Source organism: Phoca vitulina, unplaced genomic scaffold, assembly GCF_004348235.1.
Source record: "Phoca vitulina isolate PV1807 unplaced genomic scaffold, GSC_HSeal_1.0 scaffold102, whole genome shotgun sequence".
NCBI classification, from domain to species: Eukaryota; Metazoa; Chordata; class Mammalia; order Carnivora; family Phocidae; genus Phoca; species Phoca vitulina.
In genome coordinates this window covers 268,813-281,537 of record NW_022589805.1, presented here as the reverse complement: position 1 = coordinate 281,537, position 12,725 = coordinate 268,813, and the positions used below count along the sequence as shown (strand labels likewise).

General features: G+C 52.7%; 1 protein-coding gene across 1 annotated transcript in view; it reads left to right on the top strand.

Annotated features, from left to right (window-relative positions):
- The first annotated feature begins 9,815 nt into the window (after positions 1-9,815).
- The window catches only part of TRAP1 (TNF receptor associated protein 1), a 52,788-nt gene continuing 49,878 nt past the window's right edge, over positions 9,816-12,725 (top strand). Inside the window, exon 1 of the mRNA XM_032397699.1 lies at positions 9,816-9,938. Within this exon, the coding sequence (XP_032253590.1) occupies positions 9,863-9,938 (76 nt within the window). The 5' untranslated portion in view covers positions 9,816-9,862. The remainder of the gene's footprint in view (positions 9,939-12,725) is intronic.

Genomic DNA, 12,725 nt, shown 5'->3' with positions numbered 1-12,725 from the left:
GTTTTCAACATTGTATTTGGACTATGCATGTGTTTTTCCCCCATTGTATATAAAGTACCGCTTAAAATTGATATAAATTACTGAAGTTTTTAACATGTATTCTGTTCTTTAAGATCCCTGTAAGAATGTTTAAGGTTTTTATTTATTTATATATATTTTTAGAGTCTGTTCTTTGTAAGACATGATTCTGGTGGATTGCTCACAGAGGAGAGGCAGGGACCACGGTCCTGGTGGCCATGTGGGTGGCAGCCAGGCTCAGCCAAGGCCTTGGGTGGTTCTCTTTCCAGGAAGCAAGGTGGCCAAGCTCAGTGATGGCCTCATATATTCAGTGCTCCACGGGGAGCTTCACCCACCGAGTTAGGGCTGCAGGTGGGTCCGGAGCAGCACTTTGCCTCCTGTCCTCCTCAAGCCTCGAGAAACCAGAGTAGGGATGGTTCCTGCGGTTGTTGTCAGCAGTACCTACCCTCCCCTTTCCTATATGCAAATCCCGGAATTGGTGCAAAATCTGCTCCAGGGACTGGAGGTGGTTCCTGCTTCCCCCTAAATCCTGTGCTCCGTATGGGAGGATGCTGCACGCAGCGTGTCCTGCTGTGGCCTCCGATGCTGGGCTGGGCAGCTAAGAGCTCTGGCCTTCGCTCTCCACCCTCTAGAAACAGGGACTGTGAGGGCAGCACCGTGGTGAAAGAGCCCTCCAGCTTCGAGGGACGGGCACTTGGCCACGTGGTCCCACACACCACCCACCACCACCCCGCCTGCCCCCCCCAGGTCCACAGGTGCCCTTACCAAGAGGGTGACACTCGAGTCCCTGGATGCTGTAAACATCACGTCGGAGTGGAGGCATGCCTCCGGGGAGCGTGGATGTGTGCCCTCTAGACTGCAACATCCCTTCCCCACCAAGCACAAGGGACTTGAGTCCTGCCTCTTGTGTCCCTGGTCCCCCAACCTGGGGGGGAGGGGGTTTGTGGTGGAAAATTTAGAATTCATGGCCCAGATAGCTTCCCTTTTGGCCCTGTATTCACAGAGATCATTTCAAAATACTTGATTTGGGAGTCTAAACTTGAGGAAACTTTGAAAAAAATTAATTCTAGCACAGAGCTTCAAATCTTGAATTTTAACATAGATTATGCCAGATAATAAGACCATCTAGCATTGCCAACCAACTGCCACCTCCACCACATCCCCAAAAGGGAAAGCAGGGCCATGGCCCTCCAGTGGCCATCTGGCCATCCTTGCTCTGCTTCCTTGCTCCTCGAATCTGGGACCCTCTCCCAAATCACCCTCTCCACTGATGTTAAACCCTGACCCCGTGTTCAGACCGAAGGGGTGAGCCATCTGGAGCCCTGGAGGGGCGGCTCCAGGCCCATGTTACACGTCGTGCAGGGCAGCCATTTAATGGGGCCAGTGGGGGGCCTCTTTTTCAGGTCGTCCTGGGATCCGAAACTCTATGTACAGATCTCATCTTTTTGGAGTCCACGTCCTGTGTAATCCGCCAAGGGATGCGGCCGAGGGTGTGGTCGGTGGATGCTAACCCCGCACTTGGCGTAAGGAGATTTCTGTAAGACAGCTGGAAAACCCCGGCGCTGTGTCTCATGCTGTATACTTAAGAGGAGAAGAAAAAAGTCCTATATTTGTGATCAAAAAGAGGAAACTTGAAATGTGCTGGTGTTTATAATAAAAGCTGGTAAAACTGCTTGGATTCAAAGATGGTCCCAGTTGGCTAACGACCCTTAGAATTAGCTTAGCAGCTAGTCTTCGTGAGATCGAAGGGTCTCGGTTGAGTGTGCCTAGTACGTGTGTTTGATGATGTTTCTGAGAATTTAGCATGTTGAAAACAGGAGTAGGATGCAATCTCTGGAAAACGAGGTGGAGTGTCTTCGGCTTATAAGATGTCAGGCTGAAGACTTAACTTTCTCCCTTTTTTTTTTTTTTTTGACTGCTACAAAATGGAACAGAAGATTCCATTTATGCCTAAATGTGCTTCTAGCACTGCACGGGAGAGTAAGCTGCTCTGAAAAAGGAAAGTCCTTTCATGGAGGAGCTGAGTACAGATTGGTCGCCATCGCACCTTCGGGACGCATGTCACCCAAGGACCGTGCTGGGAAGTCAGTGCTCCAGCCGGGCCACCTTAGCAAGTAGGGGTGCAGGAGCACGTAGGGATGGGGGCTGGAGAAACCAGATTGCACCTTCCTGGGATGTCTTGTGTTCGTCGTGCCACTGCATCACTTGGGTATGATTTCATTGTGCAAAGTCAGGAGTAGGGAAATGGGTCGGTTCTGAAACGTAAGCGAATGTAGCCCCCAGGCTGAAGGACGAGACTGGAGCTTTGGTGATGGTGAGGCAGGCGGTGCCTTCAGTGCGCGCACGCCTTCCTCCCGAGGATTTGCCAGGCTGTGTGGACGGTGGCACCTGTGTCAGATTATGGCACCCAGCGGAGAATCCACAGGTGCTGACTGAACACCTTGGGCTGATTCAGACACATCGGGGGTGTTGAGAGCGAGCGGGAGGCAAGCGCACGGGAAGTGGGGGCCTGTGGCGTCCCGGTGGAGGGATGGCGAGTGGGCACGTCAGGGGGGCGGCCACCAGGAGCCAGGGCCTTGGTGGGGAGTGAGCTCTCTCAACCCCACCTGCCTTCCTCGGTGACACTTGGTAACACGTGTTGGAAGACCCCACTAGCTCCTCCGTCCTGGCTGCGAGGTAGGACAGTGTAGGACAGTTCACGGGCAGTGGGCAGGGGCAGGTGTGGGCCGCTCAGCCAGAGCCACGCTCTTCACCGCTGGTCCCAAAAGGAGCTTTCCTCCCCTACTAGCTCTGCAGGCTCACCTTGAACTCACTTTGGGGATACCTTGAGGAAAGGGGGGTGCATTACAATACCTCTCACCTCTCAAGCGTCACAGACAGGACTTTACACAGGACTAAGTGGGACTTGGCCTGCCTGAGTGTGGTGCCCACCGGTTCAGCACCTGGAGAGGGCTGTTACTGAAATGGGCTTTATGCTCTGGTCCCGGGACCCCAAGGAAGCCTCTTAGAAATGTATGTTTAGGGGCGCCTGGGTGGCTCAGTTGGTTAAGCAACTGCCTTCAGCTCAGGTCATGATCCTGGAGTCCCGGGATCGAGTCCCGCATCGGGCTCCCTGCTCGGCGGGGAGTCTGCTTCTCCCTCTGACCCTCCTCCCTCTCATGCTCTCTGTCTCTCATTCTCTCTCTCTCAAATAAATAAATAAAATCTTTAAAAAAAAAAAAAAAAAATGTATGTTTAAAGTGGTCCTATATAGGCATATCAACAAAGTTTATAGACGAAGATCCTCAAAGCCAGTAGTGATGTTTAGAGAATGTTCCAGGTGAGGGTGGACTGTCAGGAAAATGTCCAGAGAGGAATCCTTGGAAGGATGGTGAGGCATGGTGTGCCGGGGCTCCCTGCACCAGGAACCTTCCTGTGTCTCTGACCCCACACAGGACTCCTTCACGTCTGGCACAGGTTTGGGAGCCTCAGAAGAGGGAGGGTTGTTTCATGTGCTGCCACAAGTTGAGCATCTGGAGGCTGGGCGGTCAGGGAGGGAGAGTCTTGGGGACAAGATTGAAGCTGGGAGGTGCAGAGAAAGAGCAAACTTGAGGGAGGCCAGGGTTCTGCGCGGGAGGCAACCAGAGTTGCCTGGTGTTCAGCGGCCAGAACAAGTGTCCCCTGTGAGGGCTGGACCTCCGCAGCCAGAAGCACAGAGGACCCTCTGAGCTTCCAGGGAAGTCAGTTCTCGCTGTTGCCAACCCTCTAGACACTGGCGTTCTGGTCTCTGGTTTCCTGGGTGAGGAAAGGGGATTCTCTTGTGGGGAGAGGTCCACGAGTATGAGAAATGGCAGGAAAGACATGAGTGGGCCCCAAGCCGAGGCCCCCTTCTCTCCGGAACAGGCAGTTGGAGGGGTGCACACTGCTGCTTCTAGTTGACAGGAAAATACGCAGGTCTTGTCCAAGCACCGAGTTTGCTTACTCAGCAAGCATTTACCGAGCAGATCCTAGGCACGGATCCCAGCCCTTGGGGAACTCCACCGAGAGACACGATCAGCCACTGGAGGAAGGTACAAGGTGGTGCCAGGGCTCGAAGCCAGAGCACCGACCCCAGTTTGTGCTGGGAACGAGGAGATGTCTCTTTGTCAGGGCCAGTGAGAGCACAGTGCTGGGGAGCACGCATCCTCCCTGACACTGCCCTGTGCTCAGGGCAGCACTCCCCCAGCTCTGACCCGCAGACGGCTTACCTGAGATCTTGCTAACACCCCGATTTAGTAGGTCTGGGCCAGGGAGTGGGCAGACTGAGCTTCTAGGTTTCGAATGAGTTCCCAGGTGAGGCCTGGACCTACTTGGAGGAGCAAGGACATAGGGGACCAAGAACAACCATCTAGACTTTGAAATTGCCTTATTCTTTTTTATTTCCTTAAAGATTTTTTTTAAGTAATCTCAGCACCCAACGTGGGGCTCGAACCCACAACCCCAAGAATCGCAGTTTCCGCCGACAGAGCCAGCCAGGCGCCCCGAAACTGCCTTAGTCTTAATGTTCACGATAAATGTGGGTGCAGGGAGAGGGGGTTTGGTCAAGTGGTTCTTTGGTCTCCTTCACAGCTTTTGTTCTGAGCTGGTACCCCTTGTCCCCTTTTGTCCTCAAATCCCTGAATAAGTACATGGCAGGAGCACTGGCCACTGAGGTCTCCTGGACGAGACGGGAGCTAGGGCAGAACCCCGGGGACCAAGAGGTACAGGACAATGTCCTGTGAAGTGCATTTGTGAAAATGCAGATTGTGAGCAAAACAAACTTTTTTTCCAAAGAAGCAGGAGGAATGCCCTGCTCATGGAGCAGGTGCTGGGGTCAGGCCCGTCCTTCCTGTTTCCTGAACCACACACGTGGCACCCCCCCCCCCCACTCGGACGACACCTGCCTGTCTGACACTGAGACCACGGCCCCCTTTGACCTGTGCCTGGGGGCGTTGGCCCCTTCAGGGAGCATACCGGATGGCTTGCGTTCCCACCCTGTCCCCCGATACCCCATCGGACCAGAGAATCCTGACAGGGGACTGTCTTCATACCTGAAGAGATGCAGTCTTGGGGAGGGGAGCTCCATGAAAGCCGCCCACCTGCTGGGGCCTGATGCCAGGTGCTGCTCAGGATGCCACCTGGACTGGGCTCTGGCTGGGGTGGGGGCCCTTGGCACCCAGGCAGAGACCCAGTCCTTAAGGGAGGCAGGATCTCGCTGACACGGAACAGCTGTTGAGAGGGCCCTGCAGCTACCAGGCAGCCATGCTGAGCAGGGAAAGGGGCTGTCAGCCGGCGAAGCCTCCCCAGATGGCCTCTCTGCTCCCTACAAGTGTCGGGGTAACAATGGTGCCTTCTAGGAATTACAAGTGCAAAGCCTGAGCCCCAATGCACACATGCTCCCAACCACGCATGGAACGGAATTGCTTCTCTACACAGGAGAGTCTCTCACACCAAACTCATTTTTACTTGTCTTCCTTCTCCCAAGCCATAGACACCGTAGATTCTGAGTTTGGGTGGTCATTTTTTTTATTCCAATGCCTATAATGACCTCATCCACAAGCTGGGGGAGAAATGTCCTGAATGCTTTGGCAGGACAGAAGGCATCTTTCAAAACATGCCCTCAAGGCTAGTTCGCCAAGTGGTATCCCCCAGCGGAAGCTTCCGGGGATAAATGCAGCAGGGGACGTGGCTGCCTCCTCCACCCTGCCTCTCCCTGAGCCAGACTTGCTCAGAAAAGACCCTGCCAGTGATTCATCGTGGTTGTGCTGGGCAGGGAGGCTGGAAGCCCAGCAGAATGGCCCACCCCGCCCCTCCTGCAGGGGCCACAGACCAGGTGCAGGCGATTGCTAAGGGCAGCCCAGCAAGTGCATGGCCAGGAAGTCCCTAGAGGGGCCTGGACAAAGTGCCAATGCCACAAAGCGTGAAGAGGGACAAAGGCCTTGGGTCCACTCACTCCTGAAAGTTTGGGGGTCTGTGGATTCAACCTGGGACATTTCCAGTGTCCTTGATGGTGGAATAAAAAGTGGACACCGACAGGGGTACCTGGGTGGCTCAGTTAAGTGTCTGCCTTTGGCTCAGTTCATGATATCAGGGTCCTGGGATTTAGCCCTGTGTCAGGCTCCCTGCTCAGCGGGGAGTCCGCTTCTCTCTCTCTCTCCCTCTGCTCCTCCCCCCGCTTGTGCTCTCTCGCTCTCAAACAAAATCTTAAAAAAAAAAAAAGACACAAAGCAGAAGGAGCTATTTGGAGAAAAAGCTTCAGAGTCACCCACTGAAATAAAAAGTGTTCTAGTAAGTTCCAGGCCAGGTCCCAAGTGGCTGCACCTGCCTCCACAGAGGGCCACAGGGCCATGTCCCACCATTAGCATGTGTGCAAGCAGGGGTCAGGGCCTGGGTTGCCGCCAGACCTAGTGTTGCCGTGGGCAGGGGTCTGAATTCAGCATCCTGGGATGGGTGTCAAGCGAATCAGCAAAATACTCAGTCTCTGAGTTCTGACCCGTTCCGAGTTGGCATCGAAGTCCTACAAAGGATGAAAAGGACTTTAAGAATCACACAAAACCCTGCGCCGGCACCACCAGGCCATTAGGTGCTTCTCCTAATTTGAACGTTTTGGCACCTCTGAAAGCCCAGAAGAGTTAGTGCCTTTGAAGCTGTGGTCACAGCCTCCAAACTGCAGCTGCTGTTGCCCCAAAGGGGGTCTGTGCAGGTCCCCTTGTGCTAGGGGTGGGGGGGCATCCTTGTTCCTGAGGCCTGAACACCAACAGTAACAGTAACAGCATAGTTACTAACAGCAACAGCTTAGCTTTCAGACAACAGCCTGCATCTGCCAGACTGCCTGGTCTCTCAATACCTGCCCTCAACTGTTCAAAAAATATATTTTATTTTTAAGTAATCTCTACACCCGACATGGGGCTCGAACCTACACCCCGAGATCAATAGTCACATGCTCCACTGACTGAGCTAGCCAGGTGCCCCAACACCCCTATTTTTTAAGCTTCAAAAATTAAGGTGCCTTATTCGAGGGTTTATGAAATTGGAAGAAAATCCCATCATCCCTGGGCCCTTTCCAGGCCAAAAAGTACCCTATAGCCACGAGCTTTTCCTCCTCTGGTAACTCCCAGGATGCTGCCCGAGGAGGGGAGAAGCTCACCCAGAAGTTGGTGCCTTGAACAAAGAAAGGAAGATAAAGGGAGACACATTTGTTTTTCCTTTCCGGAGGGCAATATACATAACCTAAAGATTACCATCGTAATAATTTTCTCCAGGGGAAGGCAGTGACCTCTGGGAAAGGAACGGGCAGCCTCGTAGAGGCTACAGTGCTGGTCGGGAGACCCAGGGGCCTTCTCCTCCTCTGCTTCTCTCTCTGCTCTCCCCAAGCAAGTCCCTGCCAGTCTCTGTCAGTTCAACTCGTACATGTTCATCTAATCATTTTTTTTTCTTCTTCCATTTTCCTTGTATGCATAGGGGCTGAAATCTGTCCAGGCCCCCTCAAGCCTTGGTTTGGATCCCTAGGCATCTTAAAAAGCCACAGTTCCCAGGTGCCTGGGTGGCTCAGATGGTTAAGTGTCTGCCTTCGGCTCAGGTCATGATCCCAGGGTCCTGGGATTGAGTCCCGCATCGGGCTCCCTGCTCAGCGGGGAGCCTGCTTCTCCCTCTGCCTCTCTCTCTCTCTCTGTGTCTCTTAAATAAACAACAACAAAAAAAAAAAAAAAAAAAAAAAACACAGTTCCCTGAGGTACCAGAGACTGCTTTCTCGAATATCTGAGGATGTCTGAAGTCAGTCCACAGGCTGAGAGGACAGGAGGTGCTGTTAAGTGTGTCTGGAACCTGGTGTGTTTGCCTTCCACAGAGCCTGGGTCCTGCCTGTCATTTTTAAAAAAATTTTAATTTAAATTTTATTTATCTTTTATTTATTTTTAAAGATTTTATTTATTTATTTGACAGAGAGAGACACAGCGAGAGCAGGAACACAAGCAGTGGGAGTGGGAGAGGGAGAAGCAGGCTTCCCGGAGCAGGGAGCCCGATGCAGGGCTCCATCCCAGGACCCTGGGATCATGACCTGAGCCGAAGGCAGACCCTTAACAACTGAGCCACCCAGGCACCCCTTATCTTTTATTGAAGGATCGTTGACACAAGACGCCCCCCATCCTTTTTTTTTTTTTTCTAAGATTTATTTATTTGACAGAGAGAGCACAAGCCAGGGGTGGGGGCGAGGGATAGAGGGAGAAGCAGACTCCTTGTTGAGCAGGGAGCCGGATGCTGGGCTGGATCCCAGGACCCTGGGATCACAACCTGAGCCAAAGGCAGACGCTTAACCAACTGAGCCACCCAGGTGCCCCAAGATGCCCCCCCATCCTTAAGTGAAGTGTATGTTTCCCTCTTCCCTTTGCCAAATACCACTTCCCCTTCCTGAAATAAAAGGGCTTCTCAGCCTAAATCTATTGCCCCATAGACCACTGTGTTGGCTCTTACAAAAGGGAGAATTTCCTGGGTGCACAACAAATGCAACATGAGGCTGAGACCCCTCAGTTCCCCCAGAGCAGCTGCAGTGACACACTGGACCGGCTCGGCCTGGGACAGGCTCTGTGTGTCCGGAGCGTGGGGGGTGGGGAGGGGGAAGGAGAGAGGCAGGTGTCAGGTTGTGCAGGGCCTGGAGGCCAAGGGGTTTGCAATTGATTCTAAGTGTGCACTACAGGGGAGGCACTAGAGGACGGTTGACTGCGAAGTGTATGATCCAGCTGCCTTGGGGGCCAGTGAGGAGGTTGCTGGAGTCTTCTTCCAACATCAGAGAACTGCTCTTCCAGACAAGTCCGCCCACCTCCTGACATTCTTCTCAGTTGCTGACGCCTGGCACGTGGGGCTCATCCTTCACACCTTCCACCTGGAAGAGCTCCAGAAGTGCCCCTCCCAATGCCCCGACTGTGTCCCGGCTCCAGGCGGACCCTCTCTTGACTCTTGTACTTTGCAGCTCTGGTCAAATCTCAAGTACCTCCGTTTTTGCAGGGTTTTTTTTTGCTCTGGCAGCGAGTCTCTAGCGAGCCTCAGAATCATCGGGGGCGGGGGCCGCCGGGGCCTCGCTTCAGGCGGCGTCAGAGAACCTGCACGTTGCGTGGCGTGGCACTGGGCGAGAAAGGGCGTTGACGGGGGCAGGAGCTGCACCGCACAGCGACTACAATCACTGGTCGTGTCGCGGGATGACCCACAGCAGCTACACTGGGGGTGGGCGCAGCACAAGGTGCGGCGCTGCTGAATCACGACATTGTACACCGGGAACTAATCTGACTTTGCGTGTCAACCATACTTCAATTTAGAAAAATTTATTTTAATTAAAAGGAGTGGTGGTTCTCAACCTCAGCCTCACCTCCAGCAGGGCGGGAGACTAGGAGCCCAGTCCCGCTGGTGGGGGCGGCTCCTGCGTTCGCGCTTGGGAGTGGACACAGGCTGGCCTGAAGTCCGTCCTTCCCCTTCTCCGCCCGCCTCGGTCGGGCCGATGGCACGGGGACGGCAAAAGCCTCCGCCCGCGCGCTGCCTTTTCACACCCTCCGGGTGCCTGCGAACGGCAGCCTCGTTCTAGGGATGCGCGAATTGAGGCCCAGCTGGCGGACGGCGCGCTCGGCCCGTCGCCCTTGACAACGCGACACAAGGTCACGGAGGACCTGCCCTCAGGCCCGACTGTCCCCGCGCGGGCCAGCGACGCCCGCGCCACAGAGGCCCCCCGCCCACTCTCCGGCGCAGGCAGTGGGCCGGGCAGCCCTGCGCTCACCGTGACGTCACCGCGCCGCGCCCGAGGAAGGCCCCGCCCCGCCCCGCCCCCGCTGCTGGTGCTGCACGGGTGCTGGGGAGGACGGACATGGCGCGTGAGCTGCGGGTGTTGCTGCTATGGGGTCGCAGCCTGCGGGCGCCGGCCCTGGCGGCTGCCCCGAGAGGTGAGGGGGGCCGGGTGGGTGGGTGGACCCCGCCAGGTCCCGAGCCTGCTTCCTCCTCTTTGGGAGGCACGGAGGTTTTGTGAAATTTATGTGCCAGACACGCGGCGAGCGCTGAGCGTCCGGGTGTCGCCGGACTGCCCGGGTTTCCTCCCCCACCCGCCCTCAGGTAGCGGGGTTGAGCCCTGGCCCGCGGCACTCCTGCAGGGGCTTTTCCCCGTCGAGCTCTCCGGCTCGGTTTGAGGCGGAGGGGTCGAGGGCTCCTCGCTCCTGCAGCCGACGGCAGTTTCGGGGAGTGGAAACGGACTTCACCTGGGTGATCACTTAAGCACCTTCATGGCGATTTTATTGCTCCCCTCCCCCAAGTTGTGTTATACCGCGGTGATGCAGAAGCCACTTGCTCTGCATCCTTCGGCACAACACTGAGTGCCTACTTCGCCCGGGACACAGCCGCCAACCAGGCAGAACCGCCTCTGCCCTCGTGCAGCCCCTGGACTCTGGGTTCTTGACCCCCGTATTCCCAGGACCTGAAATTGGTAGGTGCTCAAATAAATGTTGGGGCAAAAAAAAAAGAATAACCATAACCGCTTTCTTACTCTCCCCTCGGAAGAAACCGGCGTGAACGTCTTAGCGTTCCTTCCAGGCTCTGCACACAGTTACACACATGTGGACAGATGACTGTTTTTATTTGAAAAGGCCTAACCCATAAATGCAGTTTGCTCCTGAATTGTTTTTAACGTTCTCTGCAAAGCTTACACATCTTGTGTCAGTAACCCCGGTCTGTGGCTTTCCAGTGGCTGCATAGTGTCCTGTATTGTGGACGTATAGTCATTTACTTAGCCGAATCCTATTAATGGACATAATTTTCCATGGTTTTTTGTTTTTGTCATGACATTGTTGCATAGAATGGGCGAGTATTTAAATCTTCGGGCACGTGTACGGCATTTCTTTAGAATTTCAGAATCCGAGTTTTAGAATTGATGGTTCAGAGTCTGTGCATATTTGAAATGTTAGCTGACATTGCCAAATTGCTGTCCAGGAAGGCTTTATCAGTTTATATTCCCATTAGCAGGGAATGAGACTACCTCTATCAAGGCATTTCCTCCATGGATAGTAGTGAGAAAGAATGTTTTCATTTGTTTAATGGCCGTTGAGGTATCTTCTATGAATTTCTTTTTCACGTCTCCTGCACTTTTTTTTTTTAAGATTTTATTTATTTGACAGAGAGGGAGCACAAGCAGGGGGAGCAGCAGAGGGAGAGGGAGAAGCAGGCTCCTGGCTGAGCAGAGAGCCCAGGACCCTGGGATCATGACCTGAGCCGAAGGCAGACGCTTAACCTACTGAGCCACCCACGCGCCCCATCCTACGCTTTTTCTATTACCTGAGTTTTATATTTTCATGTAGTGTCTTTTTTTTAAACAATAATTTTTTAAAATAATCTGCATTAACTGATAAGACAACTGTAAATTTTATACTTTTGCTTGTACCCACCGTCTTCCTTCCTTAATGGATTTATTTCCTGTCATATGAGAGTATACCCATGTGTTAGTTTTGCAGAAGTCTCTGGGTTGTAAATTTTCTAAGCCCTGCCATGTCTAAAAGATTTTATTTTACTCCCGTACCTGTATAGTAGGTTGCCTGGGTATTGTATTCCGGGTCAAAATAATTTTCCTTTGAAGAGTGAGGATATTGCTCTGCTGTTTTCTAGCATCTGTGCTACAGATGAGCAGTCATATCAATTTCATTGTTTCTTTTGTAGCTCACTTTTTTTTTTTTACCTTTCTCTGGAGGTTAAGGTTTTTTTTCTCTTTTTGTTCACGTTCTAAGATGTTCCAACCACGTGTGTTGTAATTCATTCTTTGTACCACGCAGTCTCTCTTCCACTGGGAAGACACACCAATTTTCAGCCTAGCCAGTTTTTGTTCTCTTTTTTTTTTTTTAACTCTTTCCCTTAATATTCTGCGTCCTCTCCCTCTGAACTTCTGTCGCAGTGCTCTGTGCAGTCTTTTGTTTGAATCTAAGATCAAGAACCTGTTCTTGGAAGCGTGACGTATTGCAGATGGCCTTGATACCCACCCGTGTGGGCAGTCATGAAGGTACAGTTGTTTGGAGGGACTGAGGGATGGGTGAGTTTAGCCTAGAATATATGTATCTTATACAATGGGGGGAAAAGAATAAGAGAAATCACCTCTACAGAAAATTCAGAATTCACCTGTATTTTTTTTTTCTCTGTTGCTGGGAAATTGTTGCTAAATGTTAGCATGTGCTTGGCTTCACATCTGAGAGTCTGACTTTGTCACCATCCCAGTCCTTCCCACCTGCTATGTGAGGTGTGGAACAGTCTCAGCTTGTGGACTTTTTATTTTTCATTTTTGTTCGTTACTTAGTTTATTCAGCAGATATATTTCGAGGGGCACCTGGCTGGCTCAGTCAGAAGGGCATGCAACTGTTGATCTTTGAGCCCCGTGTTGGGTGTAAAGATTACTTTTTAAAAAATAATAAAAAAAATACATATTTTGAATGTTCTCTGGGACTTCAAAGATGACATGACCCTGCCGTTGGGGTCATAGGTTAAGTGGGAGCATGTGTTTTCCAGGCAGTGTACTGGGCCATATTGGATGCCTGTGTGGCCAGTCAGGGAGCGCAGAAACATGTGGATGATTGCTCGTGTCGATCTCACAGAAGAGAGGGTTATGGGTCTTGAAAACACCAGGTGCAGGGTAGGAGGCACTACTGAATGATTGGGTTTGACAAGAAATGGGAATATATGGGAGTGAGGGTGAAGGAGGC